The following is a 25,906-nucleotide window of genomic DNA, read 5'->3' as shown; positions in this document are numbered from 1 at the left end:
TTAATTGATTGAAATGAATGAAAGTAAATAAAAATATTTCAGTTAATGTTGTCATTTTTTTGCGATTATTAGTTACTATAGAAAATCTATCGTATCTGGGAAATCTGAATTAGTGTTTATTATAAAAATATACGAATTGATAATTATAGATAATGTTTTCTTTGATTTTCCTAATCTCACGGATGAATATCGTGATGAATAATTAAAATAACTATTGATTGTATTTTTTGATTTAAATATTGTAAGTTGTTATAATAGTTTATAAGTAATTGTAGACTGTGCTCACCTCATTGTAACTAGTGTTTAAGTATTCTGATGATTTTCATTGTTTAAAATTATATTTGGTAAATATTTTTTGAATATTTAACAACTGAGTTGCAGCAGTATAATAAAATATTATTATACTGCTGCATAAGAAAGGAAAGGTCTGTGCCAGATGCTTAAAAATAAATATGCTTTTTAGAGCTTTTAATAGAGAACGGAAGTATTTGAGTGGAAGTATTTTCTTTGCTAAAATAATCTAATAATTAGATGAGAAAAAACCGCCTTGCGTGGGAATCAGCAGTTTTCAAAAATGTTTGGAGGTTTCCCACAAAGTTATGCTTTAAAATTTGCCTATAGGCAAACTTAAACTACGTTATTTCAATAATCTAAAAACATTTTTTCAATAATCACTGTTTATTCATAATAAAAATATATCTACAATAATATACATACTGTATTATTTTAATTGCATATTTTTTTAAATGAAAAACATAAAGAAACCAGAATGCTAATGCGTAACTTATACTTAAAATATGTACATCAGTGAGCGTCACAGCTTCCTCTTTTTATCCAAAACACACGGACGCTGGAACACAAATCATTGACCAATGCAATTGAAAACATCAAAGCTACTACCCATGAACAGAACGCTTAAATGGTTGTTTAATATTTTTATGTAGATTTTCATATGACTTAAAAAAATTAATATTTAACTGTGATTTTATTTTGAGTTTTTTTAAATGTAATTTTTCTGTAAATATATTTTCTATTTATTTAAATTTATATATATTATATGTATGTAATTTGTAACACTATATATCAAAAATGTTTTTAATTGCATTTTTTAAATAATATATCATACGTGTAAAAATGTTTTTGATTTCTGCTAAGCTCTCCAAAGTATGCCAATACGCTGCAGTTTCCCAATAATAACCGTTATTGCAGCGCAGGTAGTATTAAAAAGAACACACAATCATATTTTCGTGCGACGTTACACGATTTTATTTTTGTGACTCGGCTTTGGCACGCGCACAAATTGGAAGGTGTGACGTTCACTGCTGTATGGCAAAGATTATGGTCAAAGCTTGGAATTCTCATGCTATAGAGTAATTTAATTATGATTTTTTTCAAAAATAAGATGTATCTATATGATCTACATAAAAAATATGTATTTAAATTCATCTTATATTATATATAATAAATTCAGATTATTTTTAATAAGCTTCAGTAGAACCATATTATAATATAAATACAAAAAATAAGTTTTTCTTCATGAGAATTTCTCAATGAAAATGCAAATTTATGATTTCCTATTTCCATGAAAATTAAAAGCTTAGTCAAGAAAAAACATATGATTTACTACCGCTGCAATTTTAAAGACAATAAGTGATTTTAATTTATTAAATTCAGATTGACCGTTTCTAAAAATTATGATTAGCAAACATTTTGTTTTGACTTCCTTGAACATTTTCCGGTCAAAAAAAATATAAGAATACTAGGATTAATGGCTTAAAAATGTATATTATTAAGTCTTCAGCAAGGATTTGTTCGTTTGCTAAATTAAACAAGAGTCAATGTTTTTATGTAAATGCTATAAAACATAAAATACTATTTTTTTTGCAAAATAGAAGGGAATATATAATGTGAAAGAAAGTGACCATTCATTAAACGTGCATTAAATATATTAGTCAGAGCTATAATATCTATTTTAATAATTGTAAACATGTATGTTTTACCAATCTGTAATTTAATATAATTTATAGGCATACATATTGACCCAAATCTTTATAAATAAAATTAGTACTAAGATTTTTCAATAGTTATATATTACGTAATATTTTATATATTGAAATTTCTTAAAATTTTAAAATATTTTTTTGAGATGCGTTCCTCTAAAATTTCCAGAAAACTTTACAACATTAGATTTAATAACGATAAATCAAAAACACTGTGGAGGAGCTGTAAGTTCAATCATTATGGCACAACAAACATACTACGAAACCAACATTTATAAATTCCTGATTAATTCATTATATAGTGTGCGATTAGTGCACAGATTTTGGGAACCGTTGCGAATATTAGCGTCGCTCAAACGTAATTAGTTTTGAGAGTGAGACGGAGACGCTGGCTGGCCCACCAGAAGATGGAAACTTTCTCTCGCTCGGTTATCCACCTGTGAACGATAGCAGACGACGCACCTGGCAAGAGTCATACTTCTCCTACATTTCTACAACGCGAGAGGAGCACCCAAATTTCACTCTCCGGCACACAATCGCATTCCATTCTTCTTCGCTAACTTTGCTCTCGAATGCCGCTCATTCGTTTATTGGCACGGAAATGTAATGCGAAAACTGGGTTATTTGCATAAACAGGTATTCTTTTGTAATAGCTCATTTGTAGCCCCCCCCCTAATTTTATAAAATAATTCAGGAACATTTATAAATAATAAAAATATATATGAATAAAAAAAGAAAAAAATATATTATACAGAATAATAGCAATAGGATGAGCTGCCTATAAACATTAAGCTTATCAAATTGTGGTGTTATCGATGAAAGTACTACTTAGTGCTATTTTTTATGTTTGATTTTAATCAATGATTTTCAACCGTCGTTTTGCGGACTAAAAATATTTCGTCACCGAATAAAGATAAGAGCGGTGCATTCGCATACATTATCAGAAATATGTATGCACTTTTATTATCTTCTGCGATATTTACGGAGGAAACAATAAATCAAACCAAGCTACAAAAAAGTGCAAATATTGAACAAGTAAAATAACGAACGCTTTTGTGCAAATGAACGCGTCTTTTCCATGGAAATTGATTCAACTTTTACGGCATCGTATTAGATTGCTATAGAAAAACTATAATAAACATACTTTAAAAAAATGCTAGGGTCCTTTCGGGTGCCCTTTAAAACAACTTTTTATGCAACTAAATATTATAAGTGTACGTCTGTGTGCTAACGACATTTAAATAAGATTTTCTGTAAGACTTTCATTATATCTGATCTATCTTTTGGTGTTATAATAAATTAGCTGCTAAGCTTTGACAGTGAGCATCGAAATTCATTTCAGCATTACTGCAATCGAATAAAATGGTATATAGAATTATTTACGTGCTAAAACAATAACGTATCTAATCGGCTGTATACAACAGTAGTTTATGAGACCTCCATATTAATATTAAAAAAAATCATAATTTATCAGCATGGTTTATATTGTATATTATCTTATATTAAATCTAAAGAAAACATAATATATAAAGCAGCGTTTTATAAAAATGATTTTTGATACAAAAAAGACTGACGCCTTTTTTAAACAAATCAAATCTATTTATTGACCATGAACTTAAAAAAATAGAGATACTTCTAAGCCTTTTTCCTTAGCATTGGAGATACCGCCCTACTTCTTTCGAGATACTGACAACGAATTTAAAATTACTGAAAAACTGACTTCCCTAGTTTCATTAAAGGGCTCATTATTTTCACATACACATAAAAATAATCATCACATGTTTGATATAGTTACTAAAGGTTGGATAGAAGAAAGACTGTCGAAATTAGTTAATTTCATAAAGTATCACTGTATTCTACAGCAAAAAAGCGACGTTTATAATAGACAATATTAATAAAATAAATTTAGTAAAAATCAAAATAGTTTCAAGTTAATGAATGCTCTGGAAACTATCTATGGAGATAATAAAATTCAGTAACTTAATTTACTTGGTAACACTGAATAAATAAAGCCATGTAAACACCAAAAAATATGCAGCTTTAATTGTTATTTAAGCACATGTCTTTAAAAGTAGATTGAAATTTACTCTATTCTCAGATGACATCTGAACGTTGCCTGCGAGCTTGCAGATATAACTTATAGATTTGTAATCAGATATGCAATTTAAAGTATTATTTATGCAAGTGTCTTATTTGACTTCCATTTATACCTGGTAAATGAAAAATACCATGCCCTCTAAAAATTTTATAAATTTCCAAATGAAGCATACAAAAAGTGAAATATAAAAATCAAACATTTTAATCTATAAAATATTATTTTCATTGCTACTTGCTTTATAAAACTAGATATTGCACATTAAGAATACTATGTTATTGTTTTTTGTATAGATCGATTAATATCGTATAATCGATTCTTTGGTAATATGGGTTACACTGCAAAACAAACATCTTAGACTATAAAATACTAGTTTTATTGCTACTTGTTTTATACAACTAGAAAAATATGTATTTATATCGAAAAAACAAACTCAGTGTTCACATTAAGAATACTATATTATTGCTTTTCGTGTAATATGGGTTACACCATAGCATTAAATACATATTAAATTCAATAATGTATATGCAGGGCCTCCGAGAGCGAACCCGAGCCCTGAGAAAACAATGATTCCGGGCCTCATAAACAAAAATGGAATTTTATACATTTTTAACAACCCTTTCTATGCTACAAGTAAATATAAAAATTAGCCTATATATATAACATATTTTTTGAAATCATATTTTATGCAAAATATTTAAATAAGGCATTAATAAATATCTGATAATTATTCGCGTTTACTTTACTGCACGGTGTTGCCATATCGTGAGCTTCCAATTTAGGTCAAAAGCAATAAAATCGTGTCACCGCGGTGAAATCACTCGATTATCTAGACTCGAGAATCGAATAAAGCACATCTAAACCGAATTTTGACCAATAGCAGGGCGTAAAAAACAATTATCACTTCTCAGAAGGCAAAAATTCACGTCAAAAGCAATAAAATCATGTCGGTTCATGACCAAAATTTGGTTTGAATATACTTTGATCAGCCATGCTATATTATAAGTGCATAGTAATAACGTTAAAGATAGCTATTATAATAAAAAAATAGTATATATGGAGAAAAATGTGAGATGCAATATCTATACTTATACTTTCGCTTATTTTCCCCTTAGAGATGAGTGATGTTGTTTGAATGATATAAATAAAGTATATATACACTATAAATTACACATTAAAAGAACGCTGTGATTCCCAAAGTGGTCTATATCGACCCCCAAGGGTCGACGACGTTCTGCAAGGGGTCCATGTCAGCGAAAAAAAATTGGAGGTCCATGAGATGTAAATCTTAGGTTGAAAATTTATTATTAAAGCATCAGGTTCATCCCTCCCACTAAAAGCGTTTATTTTCTACTTAGTTATTTTAAGTAACAGATATTAAATTTTAATTTGGTTCGTTTTAATTTAAATTTAATTAATAAATGAATAAAACTTTTTTTAAGTTAAAATCTTTCAAAGTGAGTAACACTATACCAGCTGTCAAAAATACATTTAAAGTTGATGGATTTGTAAAAATTTTGGGGTCTACCCAAAACCGAAAAACATGAGACAAAAAAGTTTGGGGCGCTCTTATATTTAAAATTGTTTTTGTTGATAATCATATATTCTTTAACTGAGTTTTTTTAATATTATTATCGGCGTTTAACTAACTTTTGAAATAATATAAGCTTAGAATAAATATACATCTGTCAACACTTAATAAACGTATATTATTACCGGTCTAAATAAAGACCGAAATATGGGCGATGTGTTTATTAAAGCTGTGAGTGCCAAATTTAACGATCGCAAAATCTTGTTCACTTTTATGAGGTTGTCAACAAGTTAGTAATATGTCTGTTTTATGATTCATTTCATAGTTTGTTTTTAAATAATTAGAGACTGCAATAATTATATTTAAATTAAATAATTATTATATTTTTACAAAGTGTGTAGGTGTAAGACATTGCTTATCAATCTCAGACTGATTTTAATAGAATATTTCACGCATCAATGAATTTCAATCGTCTGGTGGCATTTACACGAGGAGATAGCGTATAACTGATACATTTGATTTATATTGTAAATACAGGCAATCTTATATATGTATTTATCGATAATCGTTCGTTGCAATAATGCGTTACAACGATATTAGCACAATCAATGAATACTAAGTAAATATTGGGATTAAACAGTTAAATCAATAGATGCTATGCACGAACGTAGTGAAATGTTATTTTTATTATTCATCACGATATTCATACGCGAGATTCAGAAAATTTAAGAAAACCAGATCTTTATGATCGATTGAAATTATAATTATACAAAAAGAACTAGTGTAAATCTTCCAGTCATGATAGAAAATAAAAAAAACACTAGGGTTCATATACGATTCATCCAGATTTTCAGGTATTAGTCGCTGAATATTATGCTGGGTTATTTACCTGACGCTTATCAAGCTAGAGTCTCCAATTATTCGAACCATCAACTACTCGAGTATCGAATATTAAAATTTTAAAATACTCGAGTACTCGAGTACTTTCGAGTATTTACCAAATGTACCAAAATAGCTATTATTCAAATTTGTGTACATATAAATAAATAAATAAAATACTTAGTATGTTAATTTTTACAATTATTTTAACTTCACGAACATACTTTTTAAAAACAATAATGCAAAAAGTGTCTCGAATTTAATATTACTGCTAACCTTTGGTTTTATTATTCCCGTTATTGTGAAAAACCCTTTCCGTTGCTGTTTATGTTGGTCTTGTTGTCATTTACGCGTTGGATAAGGCTTCTAATTTATATCTGTTCGCTTTTTATAGATATAAAATTTTTTGAACTTTCTTTTTATGTTCTCTTCTTTCATTCCCTTCTCTGCTTTTCTCTTATTTGCTTCGACTATTGACAAAATAGCATTTTGTAATTCTTCTTGAATAGATTTTTTTTTCTTAACAATATACAATACTCTACTCCTTCTGATTAATGCGAAGAATTTAAAGCTATATCCTTCGAAGATGTATTTGGGTGAATCCCTTTCACTCTAGAGCTAAACGGTTCGCAAAGAACTGACTTTACTTTAAATGCCTTTAAAACACACAATTGTTTTGATTTATATTTTAAGTTGAGGGATCAGTATAAACAATTTACAACACTTTACGCTACAACTGCATAGTCATAAAACCTAAAAAAATTTTTTGTTGATATTTCATATTGTTCATTGCCATAAATTAGATAAGTCGGGACTGTCGAACAGAAAACACAAAAGAAATTTCTCCGTCGTACCCACTAACATAGCCGATGACCGGAACTGTGCAACTATGGAACTATGAAAAAATTATACCTGATAGTAACCGCTCTAACTCGGGACTTCGGGCATAAACGCCAAATAAAAGCAAGACGTTAACCTTTACCGGACCGAGTTAAAGTTATTTTTGTTTCTGAAATATTTAAAATTTTTTTAATTTCGAGTATTAATCGAGTAATTTTCAAAATACTCGATTATCAAGTACTTGAAAAATAGACAAAAATACTCGAGTATCGAGTACTCGAAAACTCGAATTGGAGACTCTATTATCAACGTCCGATACAAGATAGTATTAACCTGTTTCTATCACCATGTATGTTTGTTTACTTAAAATTATATGAAACATTAAAAAATATATTTTTTTAAAGTAAAAAATTAATTTGCGCCCAATGACTCGTTTAAATACTTTATATAAAAAATATACACGGTGTGGCATTTTCTTTGAAATAATAATTTTTTTATAGGGTATATAAAAAATATTGTATCAAATCATTCTGAAAAAGAAATGTCCCAATTTCTGAAAATAATAAAATTCGGAAACTAGTGTCTTCAATCGAGCTTTTTAAAACCATACAAACTGCGGCGAAATAACTGTTGAGTGGCCAAAATGCAATATTATGTTTTTTAAAACACATTAACAACGAACGCAGCGGTCTACGATTTATCCTGTATGTGCTCTATCGATCCATATCAGCGTCTATTTTAGGCTTTCTCGATCGCTCAATTGCTTACAATCCAAATCGCCTGCGGTTCTAAAATAAAATTATTTGAAATCAACATATGAATCAGGCATCGGTTTTGTTGTATTAGCAGTTAACCCTATTGATAACTATAAACAAAATTATTTTTTTAAAATCTTAATCTGTAGCCGCACTTATCTCCATTACTGTGCGAAGCCGCGTTAAGTAGCCACGGCGAGTTTATTACCGAGTGCCTAATACGACCATGTCGCTAGCGGCGTGAACAAAGACAAAAGAAACGAACAATGACAGAAGCGGTTTGCGCTAAGGCTAGAATCACCGATTTTACGGACGTTGCCTAGGAATTTACGCGCGTCGTGTCTGTACGTGCCCATTGTAAATGGCCTCTCGTGCGCATATGCTATCGTGCGCGATCACCAACAAATGACAGATAAGAAAAGACTGTTATTGTTTTAGAGCTTTTATTGCTTGCGTGTGCTGATATTAGATACCTAAAAAGGCCCATAAAAGCGAATATAAGTATAACGTATCCAGATTTGTCAAAAGTTGAACTTAGCAATCCAATTTGCTAGTTAAATAATTTTATATTTTTGAGTATGTATTTCAGGTATAAATTCCTTCAGATCTTTTTATACATATAATAAATAAAAGGAGCGGAACTTTCCCTTCAGAAGCACTGACTTTCACAATAAACATTATTATTCATAAGAACAGATTGTAGTTTTTTGAGGCAGCTCCGTTTATGCTAAAATTTATTTGTAAATAATTGTTACCTTTATTGCTTTTTGAACGTTTAAAAAACATAAGCTATAGTCCAGCCAAATAAGGGTTTAACCTCGGAATGAAAGATAACAAGCTGAAATTTTGCATAGACCTTTGTTTTGGCGTTCTAAAGATAGGGTGAAAAGTCTCATAAGATATCGTGTCTGCTAATCAAGATATTAAAGGTTAAAGGTCATAAAAATTGTTTTTTTTTCTTCAAATATCTCGCCTCCTTTGCGTCTCGCGTCATTAGATGTTTTACAAAACTTATGGAACATAAAATTTTCTACAAGTTTGTAATAATTTATTTCTTTTTATAGTTAATGATTTTCGAGATATAGCGCGGGGAGTGGGAAGCGCGCATCCGTTTATAGCAGTGATTCCCAAACTATGTGCCTATGTAACTATGTAACTATGTAAAGTGTGTCGCGAGATTTTCAAAAAATATTTAAATTTAAAAAAAGTATCAGGAAAATTGCATTGAATTCGGTTTTATAAGACAAGTCTGAAGTTGGTGACATTACGTTTTGTTTGATTTGCAACGCAAAGTTATCTAATGAGTCTCTTGTCCCAAGCAAATTTAAGAGATATTTAGAATTGAATCATCACTCGTTCAAGCATAAACCGTGAAGTTACTTTGAAAATCTAGAGGCTCCAAAAACCAGGCAATCAAAAAAGTTGACATCGTTCATCAAGCTTCCGGAAAAAGGAATCATTGCCAGTTACAAAGTTGCACATTTGTTCGCACAACATAAAAAAGCTCACACAACAGCCGAAAAAGTCATCGCCCCAGCACTGGCAATAGTTGTAGAAACCATGCTTGGAGCTGAAGCTGCCGCTAAAGTCAAATCTGTTCCATTTTCTAATAACACAATATCGCGGAGAATCGAAGACTTGTCAGCAGACTTGCAAAACCAAATTCGAGAGGATTTCGAAATATCTGACAAACTTTGGTCTCTTCAAGTGGATGAATCAACTGACGGATCAGTGGAAAAGCTCAAGTCCTCGCCTTTATTCGGTACAACAGAGAGAATAGATTTGTCAACGAATTTCTATTTTGCAAAGATTTGAAAGGTACGACGAGAGGACAAGATATGTTTGAGTTAGTGGATGAAAACGTAGAGCCGTTCAAATTAAATTGGAATAACTGCGTGAGTATCTGCACCGATGGATGCCCATCAATCTTGGGAAAAAGAAGAGGATTTGTAACTCTGGCACGTCAAAAAAATTCGAATATAATTGGTGTTCACTGTATGATTCATAGAGAAGCGCTCGTATCAAAGTCCTTGCCTCAAGATCTCAAATTGTTTTGAATCAAGTCGTCCAGGTTGTTAATTATATCAAGTCTCGACCACTTCAGTCCCGAATTTTCAGTCAACTATGCGATGCGATGGATTCCGAATACAAATGTCTGCTCTTCCATACGGAAGTTCGATGGCTGTCGAAAGGAAAAGTTTTGAAACTGCTTGTGTATTTAAGAGTTGAAGTTATTTCGTTTCTTGAGGTTGCAGAACACGGATTTGAATTTGATATCCATGACGTGATTTGGTGGTTGAAAGTTCAATTTATTTCGAATTTGTCTGCAAGGACCAGTCGAGAATATCATCACAACAACATCAAAATTGAAATCCTTTGATGGAAAGCTAGCAATGTGGAAGACCAAGATCTTGAAACGGGATTTCGATTGCTTTCCAAGCGGCAACGAATCCCAATCAAACTTAAAATTGTCCCACAAATTCTCGCTTCTCTCACTGAACTGCAAAAAGCTCTCCAGCATTACTTTCCATCACTCTTTCTCGACGAATATGAGTGGATAATAAATCCATTCGCAAACAATAAAGCAACCAATTTAGCAAACGGTGAGGAGGAGCAGCTGATTAATTTGCGCAACGATATTTTTTTGAAATCGAAATTTAACGAACTGAAGTTAGATGAATTTTGGCTTTCCTCACAGAAATCACATCCTTTGATAAGCTTAAGAGCAGTTAAAATCCTTTCACCATTTTCTTCGTCTTGGCTATGCGAGTTCGGATTTTCAGCATTGACTGAAATTCTGTCAAAAAAAAGAGAAAGGCTACTGAGAATCGATGATGAAATGCGTACATGCTTTTGAACCACGATTCGAATTGATTTGCTCACGAAAGCAAGTACATCCAACTCATTGATAAAGAATATCTTTCTGTGTTCTAAAAATTAATTTATATTGACAATAAGAGTTTTTGAAAAATAAATTTGATTTCTGATTTAATTTTTTCGTCATTTCTTAGAAATTCATACATTGGTGTAAACAGGTGTGTCGCCAAAATTCTTGATTTCTTTTACTGTGTCGTGGGCCAAAAAAGTTTATGAATCACTGCTCTAAGATCTCTATGATCACATGACCAAACCATTGCGTTAATAAATAATTGGAATAATGCACGGACCACTTAAAAGCACATTCGTCACAAGACGTTAATCACCCATTAATACTGCGGAAAACTACTCTTTGTTTGGAAAGGATGTACGTAACATCATTGTTTTTTTCTACCTTTTGTTTACCGATCGCTGTCTGTCTCCAATGACCAAATTCCTTTGACCATAGAGCAATATTTCACCCTTAATTCCTAATAATACAATGAAGAAAGTAATAAAATTACGGTTCAAACGACTTGCCGAGATCACTTTTTTCACGATTGTTTACTTTTTCAAAGCTCATACCAAGTTAAGCAGGTAGAAATACTCGCCTAATTCTATAAACGGATGTACACTTCCCACTCTTCGCGCTATATCTCAAAAACGGTTAATTATACAAAACAAATATTTTAACCAAACTTGTAGAAAATTTTTATGTTTTACAAGTTTTGTAAAGCATCTAATGACGTGCGACGCATAAAAAACGAGATATTTGAAAAAAAAACAAATTTTGTGACCTTTGACCTTTGATATTTTATGAGACTTTTCCCCCTGTCATTATAACATCAAAACGAAGGTCTGTGCAAAATTTCAGCTTTTTATTTTTCATTCCGAGATTTCGCCTACTAGCTATTTTGTTTAAAAGCGACTCAGACCGCAAAAAGGACCTTCATTTATAAACTATAAAAGTTAGACATTTAAGAAAAACCTCTCCCTCATGAATCTAAAAAGATATTTTTTCAAGTATAAAAAAATATTCTACAAAAACAGATATAAAAAACGACAGTAAGGAATTTATCGTTTAAAAAATACATTCTTTTCGAATCAGATATAAAAAATTGAGTAACATGTGCAAAATAATTGTAAAAACGATGGAGAATATATATTTTAGTAAGAGTAATAAACTTTTTTATTTTTAACTTATTTAACCCCAACTTTAAAAAAAAAGACTAGAACAACCTGATGAGCTGAATCTTTTGGGAAAATTAAACATAAATAAAATGTGTATTACCAAATATCATTGAAATATATTATATAAAAGTTATAATTTATATTTAGATCACTTTTTCTACGCTTATGAGTCAAAGTTACAATAGTTACTTGTCTATTTATAAAAGATAATTTATGAATAGACAAGTAACTAATTTAAATGGTAATCAGTTGCTAAAAATATCGTATTATGTAATGCCTCATCTACATTTGTTTCGTTTCAATGTTTCAACGACTAACTGCTGCATGCTCAATCGAAAGCGTTGTTTTATAATTTAAGAAATTATTACAAACTACATAAAAAGTAATTACATGATTTAAGAGCACAATGTTTAATGGTTCGTATCGAATAAAAATATTCTGTTGGCATAAGAGTCTCAATTGTTTGTCAATAAATCACGACAGCTTAAGCTAAATATATACATACATATAAGATTATGATTAATCAGCAGAACTACTAATACTTGTACATATATGAGTTTAAAGACGTCTGTCATCAAGATTGCGTTCAAAAATTGCCAAATATTAAAACTCGTGTTATAAATCAAATTATTATATACGACGCCTTCGTATATTTTACTTGGCAGAAATGCCTATCGCGAGAGGAGTATACCTGGTAAGTATAAATTTAAAAAACTGGTTCGTTTTCGAGAAATATATTGCCGACAACATATCTGACATCTCGGAACTAACTATTTAGGAAATTTAAACACAGATAAATATTTGTAGTTTATATATATACATTCAGTTTCACTCTTAAGATGTATGCGAGTATAATATTGATTATACTGATATAGTGCATAAAACAGTAAGTTACAATGAGCACATAATTTTATTTTAATTATGACAATAAATAATTTATATACACAATTTGGAAATATACATTTAATTTATAATAATTAGTTGTAAACATAATTTTCTTGTTATTGAGTTGTTTAGTGTCTATTCAATCCTTCTGTATTTATATGATTTATGATATTTTTGACCTGTTTCTACTAGTAATATCTTATACATATAATATGCAGAGAACGGAGGATGCAAAATACATTTGCAAATTCGACTGCAATTACTGGATTAATAAATTGCAAACGATCATAAAAAAAAGTATTACCGATCTTTTAAAAAATTATGAAGCTTGAGTAAATATGTTGTTTTTGAGAAAATCTAGATATTTAATAAAATTTACATCTACATAAATTTGTAATTTATACAATGGGATAATTGGTAATATTTTTTACATTTTGGATATATTTGTTTTGTTAAAATAATATCAGGTCATAGATACGATTATTTATGTATGTATGTAGCAATTGCATGTATCGAATCAAAAGATTATACTCAAACTATAGTGTTCGGGTTTTGAGGCATTATTATTTTCTTGTCTTCCCCTCTGTGACAAAGTGTCAAATTTTTTATAATTCTGGTTAAAGACAGCTATGGAAAATCGCAGATGTTAGCGAGCCAATTGCATATTTTTTGGGCACGCACATAATGTGTTTACGTCTTAAAAGAGAAAAGGTAAATGGCCACTCTGGCGATTGGTATCTGAGGGTAGAATAACAATAGTATAATGCGCAGGGTTGTGCGTATTGTTTTTCGCGCATTTTTTATAGACAAATAGTAGTTTTTAGCGGTACATATGAGTGATTAATGTCTCGTGACGGATGTGCTATTAAGTGGTCCGTGAAATAGTGTTGTTTGATCACGAGATTTATTTTCCATTGTTGTAAAAATACTATCGTGTGTTTAAACTAAATTATAAAAAAATGTGCAAGTGGTCGAAACACCCCACAAAGACATTATTTTTCAACGTATAAATATATTATCATTTAGGTTAGCTATCGTTATTTTTTCAATGGACACGAGACTTGTACTTCTATCAATACCGATAATTTTGCATCACCCTATATATTTATGTTGTATTAGATTCATTTTAGACATTAATAATTGAACTTTCCCATATAGAGGCGTAGGATTTCACGAGAGCACTGTATTAATTTCGCAAACTGGACTAGCAAACCGAACGAAAGATTATTGTTTTGCAATAGCAACTTACGTTATGCAACTTTTTATCCGACTATAACTACGATACTTCTCTCGCTTTAGTGAAACAAAAAGGTAAACATTCGAAAAGATTTATATAAAATTTATAGCTAAATATATTAAAATAGTTTTTTAAATAGGTATAATCAAAACTTAATTCTTTCTTATAATTAAAATCATAAATCATTAAATGTATTTAATTGAACACATGCTAATATATATAATTTATTTATTAAGAACTGATTTTTTGTTGTTGCAAATATAAACATTATTTAAATCTAATGAAAGACAATTTAGCTAATTAATCTTTTCTAATTTAAAATCAGATAATATTTACTGAGTTGTAGGACAATCACAGATATAGCATGATAAAATATATGTATCTAATCATCAAGCATAACTATACTATGTATTTAAAATTATCGTTTTAACGGGTTTAAAGAGTAAGCAAATCGTGAAGGGTCATTCAAAAAAAAAATCACATCACGCTTCATTAAATTGACCCCATGGCATTAAGTGGACCGGAATTACGCTTCGAACGTAAATAACAATAAGCAATAAACGTTATATGGAAGAGTCTATCAATTTTTCTATGGTTTTATGCAAGATTATAAAATAAATTATAACACGCATTTAGTTGTAGTCATATTAATATTACGAGTATTAAAATAAATAAGAGGTCTAATTTTGAGCCCTAACACTAAAATTTTGTGTCACGTATGTAAATTATTTATAATATAAAATCTCAGTGTTTCAATTAAAATTAGTGTACTTGACTGCAATGATATGCAATGCTTTTCTAATTTTTATTACAATTTTAACTTTAAACTACGCGAAATCATGAAAAGTTATAATAATATATGAGTATTATATAATGTATGTAAAGAATATACGTTTTTTTTACTAGGAATATGCTAATTAATGTCACATTTATTTTTAAATGTTTGTTAATTTTATTTTGTTAAACATAAATTTTTTTTTTATAATAAACGATTATTTTCATTATAACTGCTATGACCATGACCTTTATTATCTGTCAAATTAAAATAGAATTGTATAATTATGAGAGTTAATTGTTGTATTGTGTGTAATATATAAATAAATATATATATTTTTTAATCGCGGGCTATATATTTTTTACTAATATCGGACATTGCAATCTGATAATAATATAATAAGTATTTCATTTCCACTCAAATTAAATAAATATTTATTATAAACCTATTTCACGGATACTTATGTATTTTTTAATACAAATATGACCACCATAGAGGCTTTATATGTTTTATATATCATATCATATTCATAATAAAGTGATCTTGTTCCACAATAAAATAGATCATGAGATGTATTTATTTTATGCAGAGTGGCAATTTATTAACGGATAATTATGCACATAGATTTTTAATTAGATCTATTTAAAGGAATAAGATAAAGTAAAACGTTATTTATATCATTAATATACAAAAAATATTAATGAGCCGAGATAAAAATTGTGAGGAATTCTTTATGTATAATAGAAATATATTAGTGCATATAAACATAAAAATTACTCCCTCTGTCTCATAATAATAGTCAATATTTATTAGCGAATGCAGCTGTAAGTTACGTTGCCTTCAATAAAAAGCAATGTTTCATGACATCTGTCATTTGTTTTGACACATTTTTTTTATGTTAACCTAATTATTACGAATTATAACTTTTTTTCTAATTTCATCAGCTGATTGAAATCAATTATTTTTTATCAGTGTTTATGATTTTTATTGTTATCGCCGCATTGTAAAAGTAAGACGAAAAAAAGAGAGTAATTTTAATCTCACGCATATAGATAAAGCAAAGTTTAAAAAACCTACAAGTGTAAAATGCAGTAAAGAAATTATTTAAAAATCTAGAAACTATTCGAACAATCAAAATAAAAATTAGGAGTAATATTTTAAATTTATTGTTTAATTTAATCTAGTTTTTTGATAATAAAGGCTGCGTTCTATATTTTTTTTGCTACTATTATTATGAGACAGAGGGAGCAATAATTATTTTATTTGAAACAAAAGCCTAAATATTATCAATAGCTTTTTTTATTATTATTTTTTATGACGCTTGTATTGAAAACAGAGCAGACACTTACATATTACACTAATGATACATTTATACACTAGCACATACCTGCATTTGTATCCAGGCGTCAGCAAAAGGACTACTGCTTTGGTATGGTGGAGGAGGAGATGCCCAGCAATCCGATGCTCCTGGTACGATCTGATAATAAATTAAAAATTATGGATGACACAATTTAAAAAAATAAAGATATGTTATGCAACGAAAATTAATTTAAATGTTAAAAAATACAACCAAAATTATAAAATATTTGAGAGTGCTTTACCGAAATTGAGAAGATGAAAGTTAAGCATCCTTCGTTGATTATACGTCTAATATTATATTGCTAACAAATGAAGAAAATTATCTTTCGTAGATTAAACGTAAACTATTATTATGTAGCTAACAAATGAAGAAAATTATCAAATATTATTATAAATATATATAATTATAGTCCTGCCAATATACTATAAAAATATTGGCAGAACAATAAGTTCAGACAGCTGTCAATAATCACGCGTGCTCAACGTGTAAAATGAAACAATAGATCATTTAACCAGTTTTCAACGCGTTTGTTCGTACAGAAATAACACTTCTGTACGAGCTCTGTATCAACATTTACTGGAAGAATATAGTAAATTTCAATGTATTATTCAGTAACGCAGTGAACGAAATTAAAAAGAGCAATAAAACCTGTGCATCATCATGGCGTTCGTTCAATCAAGAATATTGCTGTTCGTTCAATCAAGAATATATTGGTTTTTGCTCAGAAACGATGGTCTTATTTTAATTTAAATAAATAAAAAATATGCATCTAAATGTATCCACTTTACCAAAAATTTCTAGATATATTGCTTACACAGGATGTTTGAATTTATTTTGAACTATTCGTGTAAACATAGCCAAGTACTCGCACCAAGATGACTGGTAATAAAAAAATAAAAAAAGATAGCAGCTTTATCAGACTGACTGTCGCCGAAAGAAGATAAGGGGGTTTTGGGAAATAAAGAGTCAAACAGTCGGTAGGTGATTCACATTTGACGTAATTACGAAAGGAAGTAATAAAGCTTTTATGGAGCCATTCGCGATTGAACAACTAACCATTGTGAAAGGAAGACATATTTATTTTTAGCAAAATATAATATCTTCAGATATTAAAATTAAGTACTGTTGATATTAATATATTGATATTTCAGATATTAAAATTAAAACATATAAAATTATTTATAATTGTGCAAAACATGTATGTGAATAATAATTTAATTCATATATTAACAAACTTTTTTGTAACTAGTTTATGAGTGGAAAATAAAAATATGAAACGTAATAGTAATAATAGAAGAATAGAAAAAACGCAAAAAAATCATACAAATTACACGAAGAAAGGGTTGAATGCAATTGTATTGTATACTGTTATTCATTTGCTAATAAAAAATAAATTTAGTAAAAGTTAAATCAATAGTATCCGGTATAATGATTCTAAAAATGCAAATCATAACTTTACATATTACATACATATATATGTATAAATATATTATTATTATTATAACTTATTACCTATAGCAAATAAAATAAACTATACTTTATATTTTCGTCTGTTTTGTCTGAATATAAATCATTAAAAATAACTATTATTACTATATAACTGCAATTAATTCCAAAAATAACATTTATTGCTAATAAAATTTCTTCATAAAAATATTTAAATAAACATAAAAATAGTTCATTAATTGTAGAGATAAAGACATCTTTAGTTTACTTATTGATAATTATTAAAATACATAAGCATTTAATAGGTATATATTACGTTCTTAGTATTTTCTTTCATTAAATTTTTTAATTATTATAGTAATTGTTTATATTCGCTTTCCAAAAAAATATAATTTGCTGTTCTTTATTTTGGTAATTTAGCACAATTATTAGATAAATTATCCTATTATGTATAAATATTATAATACTTATATTTTGTAATATAAAATAAAAGTATAATTATTTTATTAATTACAATTATTCTATAACTTATATTATATATGAGAAGAATAGTTTAAAATGAAATTATGTGTACTTATGATTTATACTTTAAAATATATTATTTATATATACTATATATATATCAACGAAAAAAAATCGTTTTAAATTAATATAATATCAGAATAGATGCTGCAATAATCTCTGGTTCACTATGTATACGGCATTTGGCTTTACGGTCAACTTTACAGAACATAAAGATAGTGTTAATATAAAGGTACGAGTATATTCGTATTATAATATATGGTTGCTTAAAAATCCGTTGCAACTTGCCAGGCATTAGTGCAAACAACAACTATTATGTATTCATCCGTGAGATTAGGAAAATAAAGGAAAATTTAGCATGCGTTGATTAATTATATAACAATCATTAATTCTAATACCCTAAACACGATAGAAATAAAAAAACACTAGACCCATATAATATTCGAACCAGATGTTTAATGTACCCTTCTTGTAAATGTATGTAATAAAATATTAGTAATGTGTAATATCAGATTTTAAATTATAATTACGATTGATTTCCTAATTTTTTTAATACATTTTTTATGCAAAAATATTATTTTAAGTGCTAAATGTAGCACTATGTTTAAAAAGCAGTATTATATTATTTTTTTTATATTTAATCCTATATTTATTTAATTTAAATAAAATTATTTCAAGACTTGCCTGATCCCCCAGTGGATCCCCGGAGGCTCTAAGAACGCAACAGGCAGCCTCCATGCCCCTCCGACGTCACCACTTCCTAGGAATACCTAGGAACTAGACTCTTAACAGGATTCAGCGACTCAGCAGCGATTTTCTTTTGCTCCTTGCTTTTCTCAACGAATCTCACTCAAATTTTAGTCAGAATTATCCTCATATATCACGAAGCACCGCCAGTTTCTACATTACAACTATAAACAATGAGAATGTTTTCGGACGCGTCAATACGTGTAGTTTCAAAACAGTTTACCACTTGACAGTCTCACGAGAATTTCTATATGCATTTTAAAGCGAACGTCTAAAAAATGTCATGTTTAATAATCGATATCGTATCTGCAATATATCACTATTCAAACATATGTGTAATACTGAGAATGTGTTGATAAATTAAATATGTTTAAATTAGGTTACTTGACATGTAAAGGAGTCGTGAACCTATAGTAATAAATACAATAAAAATCTAGATAAAGTATTTTTTCATTAAAAATGATGTAACAATATTAAATTCCAAATATTAAATATTTTTTATATTTATAATGTATATTGCGTGTGCGCATGCGCGCGTGTGTGTGTGTATTTTTCGGTACTATATAATAATTAATAATGTAAACTTTGTAAAAGTGATAGTAAAATAAGTGGTACAGTGTGTTCAAGAAAACCGGTCGCACACGACGAGCTAACCGCGTGGCTGTTGCCACTCGACTGACCAACTCTTGAATCGACAGCTTTTACGTTACAAACTCGTTATACGCAGTCTCGACTTACGCGAAACGTTATCACCGCACATGTGAGTAGAGGAGACATCGACGCGCGCTCTCTTCAAAAATCGCAACTTTCAGCTCATACGATGTTGTTTTGAATTTCATACATGTATGAGTTATATTTTCTTAAGTACTTGCTGAATTTTAAGTTCAAGTTAAAAATATAGCTACGTATACAAAATACCTATCAATTAGTAAAGAATGATAATTGTGCTGTATAGTAAGATGATTAAAAATTGGAGCGAATAATAAATACAGTCTCTTGTGATACATGATATTAAACGGAAGGTTAAAATGAAATGGAATGTTGAGGTCATGCATTTCTATTGTTTGTGATTGATTGTTGTTGATCTCTTTTTTCAATATAAGAAAATACGTGAAAATTTATTGCAAACATATATACGAATCTATATTTTTTTTATCAATAACTTAAAAATATATATTTGATATGTATAATAATTTGCTCAATTTTGTTATAGAGACATCTATGGCTATTAACCAAAAATAATATATCCATTTATTTTTAAATTAAAAATGGTTTGCTACTTTGCTAAAATATTTTTATTTTACCTTTTTAAATAAAAAATGTACATACATTGACATTAGAGACAAAATTATTAGAAAAATATTTAATTTATATTAATATTCAAATTTGCAGAAAACATAAATAAAATAATAAAATAGCCATGTTACAAACCGTATTTGGTAAAAAATATTTTGGTTTGGATCATAATAAAATAAAGCTTGTAGAGTGAAATAATAATTAATTATTTTATATAGCTTACTCTTCAAAGCTTATTTATTATCATAAAATTGAAGTAATCCTAGTATGAAATTCTTAAACACGAGTATTCAATTTATTTATTATAATGGATTTTTTATTAAGTAACGTTGCATTGAGGGTATTTTAAAGACAATTTATATTGTTGTAATAATTAAATTCAAAAGTTGCATTGCAAATATCTATTTAATCGATTTTTTAAAATTAATATAAATCAGCAACCCTTAATTGAATTTACATAGTACAGAATATTTTATATTTGTATCAATATCTAGTGCTGCCAGTCCATTTATAAATATTTAAATATTTTTAGAACACTAAATGATCTTTCAGTTTGTGCTACACTACGAAAGTTAAAAAATCGAGTAATAGTTAGTTTAGAATTGGATTTATAAATATGTTTCAGCAGCATTGTTCTACTACAATTTCGTTTCCTATTTCATTTTCATATTTCTTTAGAAATAATTTTGCTTCAGATAATTACTTTGGTAATTATCTGAAGCAAAATTTTGGTAATTTTTTACACTTATTAAAAACTGTCTTCCATGTTTCTTAACGTTGTTCTAAATCATTAATTATGTTTAGCTTATTATGTATGTATACATTCATTTTGTTTTAAGGGATGCAATAATAAGATTTGTTTGATGTTATAAAATTAGTATTTACATCCAAACTATAGACATAATAACATATATAAATACTTTTCAAAAGCAGGAAACTGTGTTTGTGCATCAACGATAAGGCTTCAAGATTTTATATCGATTTCATTCAAGACGATCGCAAAGACTGCTTTTACTGCTTCTAGTCTTGCCGACTATCTTATTTTTCAGATCAGAAAATTTATCAAAATATATATAACTTTCTTCAATTGAAAATTCCAATTAGATTAACTTGACGTAATGAATAATGAATGTCGCTTGTTTCTTATAAGATAAATCTGGAGTCACAAAAGCAAAAACTTTTTTACCTTCCGCGTTTTGAACAAATAAACTTGTTTTGTATTCTCATTGAAAGATAATGAACCTGCACTCTCTTGTATCTTCTTATGCAGCTCAAATTTTTGGTACATGCTCCACTAATATTGGTTCATATTTACTTAACAGTTCAATTAATCCAGGAAAATTACGGTTATGTGGTAATCTTATGAGTGCTTTAGATCCAAAATACGCTAGCCCTCTTTCATAGAAAAAAAACATTTGTTTTGTTTGATCATTAATTTTATTTAGAAACCAATGTTATGTTCTTCTATCAGCTATAGCTCTTTTATTTGTATTTTTTCATAAAAACGTATTATCTTTACGTATAAGAGTATTTTCGTGAGATGATATACCTACATAATTTTGATCGGATATCTATTTTTTCAACATATTGAATTACCAAGATGAGGCCCCTAATATTCTGAGGGTCGGGGTAGCTGCCCCTTTTGCCTGCCCTTCCCTTCTGAAAACCCTGCTACCAAATTTATATTAGATTAAACGATGCATTTTTTTAGTTGTTTCTACAAATTTTATAATTTTGTTGCGTTTTAATATTATTTTTATTAAAACTATTAATAAAACACACAAGAAAAAACTATACATATTTTTGATGAAATTCACTAAGCAAAGTACTTTTCTATTTATCTATAGTACTCAGTGCGAAAATGACTCATATGATAACATCATAAAAGAAAGGTTCATACATCCAATCATACAGTAAACTGAAAAGAGACTGAAAAATTGCATAGTTGGCAACTTTGATATTGGATATTTCAGACTTCAGTGGAATGGTAATGGCGAAAATATGGCTGAAAAATATAAAGGAGTGTATTATCGAATTACTAAAAATTGTGACACTTTTTGTTACAGTCACAAATTTATTTGTTTTGTCTTCTCTTCGTCAGATGAAAAATACTTACCTGTTTGCAGTACTCAGTGGTCGTCCAAAAATCTGTATCTACAGTGTTTATCTTCACATTATCTTTATATACTTTATCTTCAGCTTCATAATGTGGAACATCTTGGTGAAAATAGATAGGGTCAATATTTTACTACAGAAAAAACCATAACTCTTTTTATTGTCGTTGGATGTATACCTTATATTTAGGGAAAATAGGAAATGAAAATTTCCGAAACAATGTGAGTATAAAGCTTTTACTAAATATGGTAATTTAAATGAAGCTTAAAATTTTACAATGCATACACAGACGCCGTTGACACATAATTGAGCAACTAAGGAGGAGATTCGGATAACTTAAGTAGGTTTTGGTACTTTTATTTCAAATGAGTAGAGTAGATATTGGAGTATGGAGCATACGATCAAATATACGAGAGACTTGAGCTGAATCAGAATTTTTTGGTGAGACAATTAGAAAAATTGGTGAGCCCTTTGACGAGAATTTTAAAAATGAAACATTAAGAAATTTAAGATCTTCAATACTTCCTATTAAAAATAAAATAACACAATTATTAGATTTAAACAAATATATGTCTGAATGTGAGAAGAAAATTATAAATCAGTTAATACTAGTACTAGGGTAATATAAAATAAGATTTATCAGTAGTATTATTTTCGAGGAAAGGCGTCAAATTCAAGCTCTGAATTTACAGCAGTAAAAATTCATGCAATAAAGTATTTAAGTGTTTAAAAATAAGAAATATCTAATTATTAATTTACAATATTTTACAATGATTTATGTAGTTGCTTAAATATAAAAAATATTATGATACTATCAATAATTGTATCGGGTTTTAATCGGATTTATCATGGAATTTAACTCTTGTTGAGACGCACTAATATTAATATTATTTTTATTATAAATTATATATTTTTTTATTTTAATGTTAATTTCATCTTTTTCTTTAAGATTTTAAGTTTAGTGTAACTTATATTTCATCTTTTTTTTATTATTACTTATATATTTTTTTCTTCTTTAGGATATTAAATTATGTTTAGATTGTTGTTCAAAAGAACATATTATTTTTGATTAAGAAATAATAAATTTTAAAATATAAAATTTTGATATTTTTAGAAAAATGTTGTTATTTTAAATATATATTAATTTTATATGCAATAATACACGGTTTAATGGGGAAGGTAAAAATAATATGAAAAGCAAATAATTACAAATATTTGTATCTTTAATTGTACTTTTTTAATATTAATAACATTTATGCACACCGGCTACTACAAAAAGGTCAAATTAATAATATTTTTCGTTTTAAATTCTCCATTTAATAATTGTTCACAAAAATTCACGTATGGGTATAACCTTTATTGTAAGCAAATATTTTCCACATACGTATCTTTATAAAAAATCGATTTATTGAACAATTATTCGTCTGAAAAAAATATACATATATAATAAATAAAAACAACGACTTTGCCATTAGGTATACATACAATGCTTAGATTTTTTTGATAAGTAATATTAAATCACTATTTTTCTTCTAACATTCAGATAGATTAAATATTAATATTGTGATAAGTCTAGAAGAGGTATAACGTAATGATTTCATGCACCCCCGGTGGCGCAACGAAAAAATCATAAATAAAATAATCATTCTTTTTTAAATAATTTCATAAATATAATCTTAGCCACCCAGTATCGATCACGCGTACACATCGACAATTTTATATATGTATATAAAATTATGGTTAAAATTAAACATGAAACGTTGCCTTTTTGAATTAAAAGACATCAAAAAGTCTTTTTGATATAATTTTTCTGAAAATCTTCCTCTGACATCCGTAAGTTATTACATATTTATTATATGATATTGAATTAATAATATTTTACACATATATTTCTACAAATTGCACACATACAGCAGCGATATATACAATGTTAAATGTTATATATATATATTTTATTTTTTATCGAAACTCTTCATTATTCATCGATCATGATACATAAAATATTTTACAGTGTTTACTTCAACGAACTGCTATTTAAAATATGTATATAAATTAATAATTGTATATACATACAAAATTTTAAAATTCATTAATGAAATTGTATGTCATGCGACACAAATGCAGAAGAAATGATTTAAATACATAATTTTAATTCAGATTAAAATATCAACAACGATTTACAATAAATTAAAATATACAATTTTTTGTCAAGTAATTATAATATATATAATAATAATATTTATTTACAATTGATTGATATATTTAAAATCAATATAGCGCAATGTAGCGCTTACCATATTTAGATGGCGATCTTTAAACATCTATTTTCATTGTAATTATTTTTTTTAGATTTAAAAATCATGCGAAATGACTACACATACACACGTTGTTTTGTATATATTTTTTTTAATATAATTTACTTTTTTAAATATTTTTTTTTAAATTTAATCCTTTTTCAACCTTTCTCAATCGAATCGTTTTCGTTACGCTTTCGTTAGCTAAACAGTGTGTATAATTACATTTTATTTACAGAACGCTTTTAGTGTATTTCAAATAAATAACAATTTGACTTTTCGTTCTTAATTAGAAATAAAATATTTAAGAAATGAATTTGGCATACGTTTTATTGATTTAGCCAAAGTCGGTTATGGTCTTCAGAAGTTTTCCGTAAACTGAAAATAAATTTAGCTGAACTAATTTTTTTTTCATATTTAATAACTTTTGATTTTAAATATTTTTTACGATCAGTCATTCGCTTTCGGAAAAAAGTTTGTATCAAAGTATACAAAGTGTAATGTATTTTGCAAAAGATGATAACAGACCTTTGTGAAAGTAGAAATGTGTTGAAAGTTGAAATATGATGGTTAAAATAAGTCTTATTATTTTTACGCTATTTAAAAATGCTCGAATTAAACTATATTTTATTATTCGTATTGCTCTCTTACATTAACAGTTCAGGAGATTTTATAAAAACACAAATATCTTTAGCTATAAATGTAAATGCCTTAATTCGTAGAAAAACCGCTTGAAATGAACTGTAAAAACTATAATACTTTTTGATTTAAATTTTGTTTTATATTATAGATTAAGTTTTCAAGTTGATGGAAAGCATTACTCACCGACTTAAACCAACTCAATTATAGTTACATAATATTATATATATATATATATATATATATATATATATATATATATATATATATATATATATATATATATATATATATATATATATATATATATATATATATATATATATATATATATATATATATATATATATATATATATATATATATATATATATATATATATATATATATATATATATATATATATATATATATATATATATATATATATATATATATTGCAT

At 27.8% G+C, this 25,906-nt stretch overlaps 1 protein-coding gene across 2 annotated transcripts in view; it reads right to left on the bottom strand.

Moving 5' to 3' along the window:
* The window catches only part of LOC148234290 (uncharacterized), a 111,588-nt gene extending 91,807 nt beyond the window's left edge, over positions 1 to 19,781 (bottom strand). For both annotated transcript variants that reach the window (XM_088187765.1, XM_088187766.1), the window contains exons 1-3: positions 19,735 to 19,781; positions 19,057 to 19,438; positions 16,432 to 16,521 (exon numbers count right to left, since the gene is read on the bottom strand). In XM_088187765.1, coding sequence (XP_088043891.1) covers positions 16,432 to 16,521; positions 19,057 to 19,110 — 144 coding nt within the window. In that variant the 5' untranslated portion in view covers positions 19,111 to 19,438; positions 19,735 to 19,781. The remainder of the gene's footprint in view (positions 1 to 16,431; positions 16,522 to 19,056; positions 19,439 to 19,734) is intronic.
* Positions 19,782 to 25,906: the final 6,125 nt, after the last annotated feature.

This window comes from Plectrocnemia conspersa, unplaced genomic scaffold (genome assembly GCF_051122295.1).
Source record: "Plectrocnemia conspersa isolate PC_06_02 unplaced genomic scaffold, ASM5112229v1 ptg000006l, whole genome shotgun sequence".
In the NCBI taxonomy this organism is placed as follows: domain Eukaryota; kingdom Metazoa; phylum Arthropoda; class Insecta; order Trichoptera; family Polycentropodidae; genus Plectrocnemia; species Plectrocnemia conspersa.
This window is presented reverse-complemented; position numbering and strand designations above follow the sequence as displayed.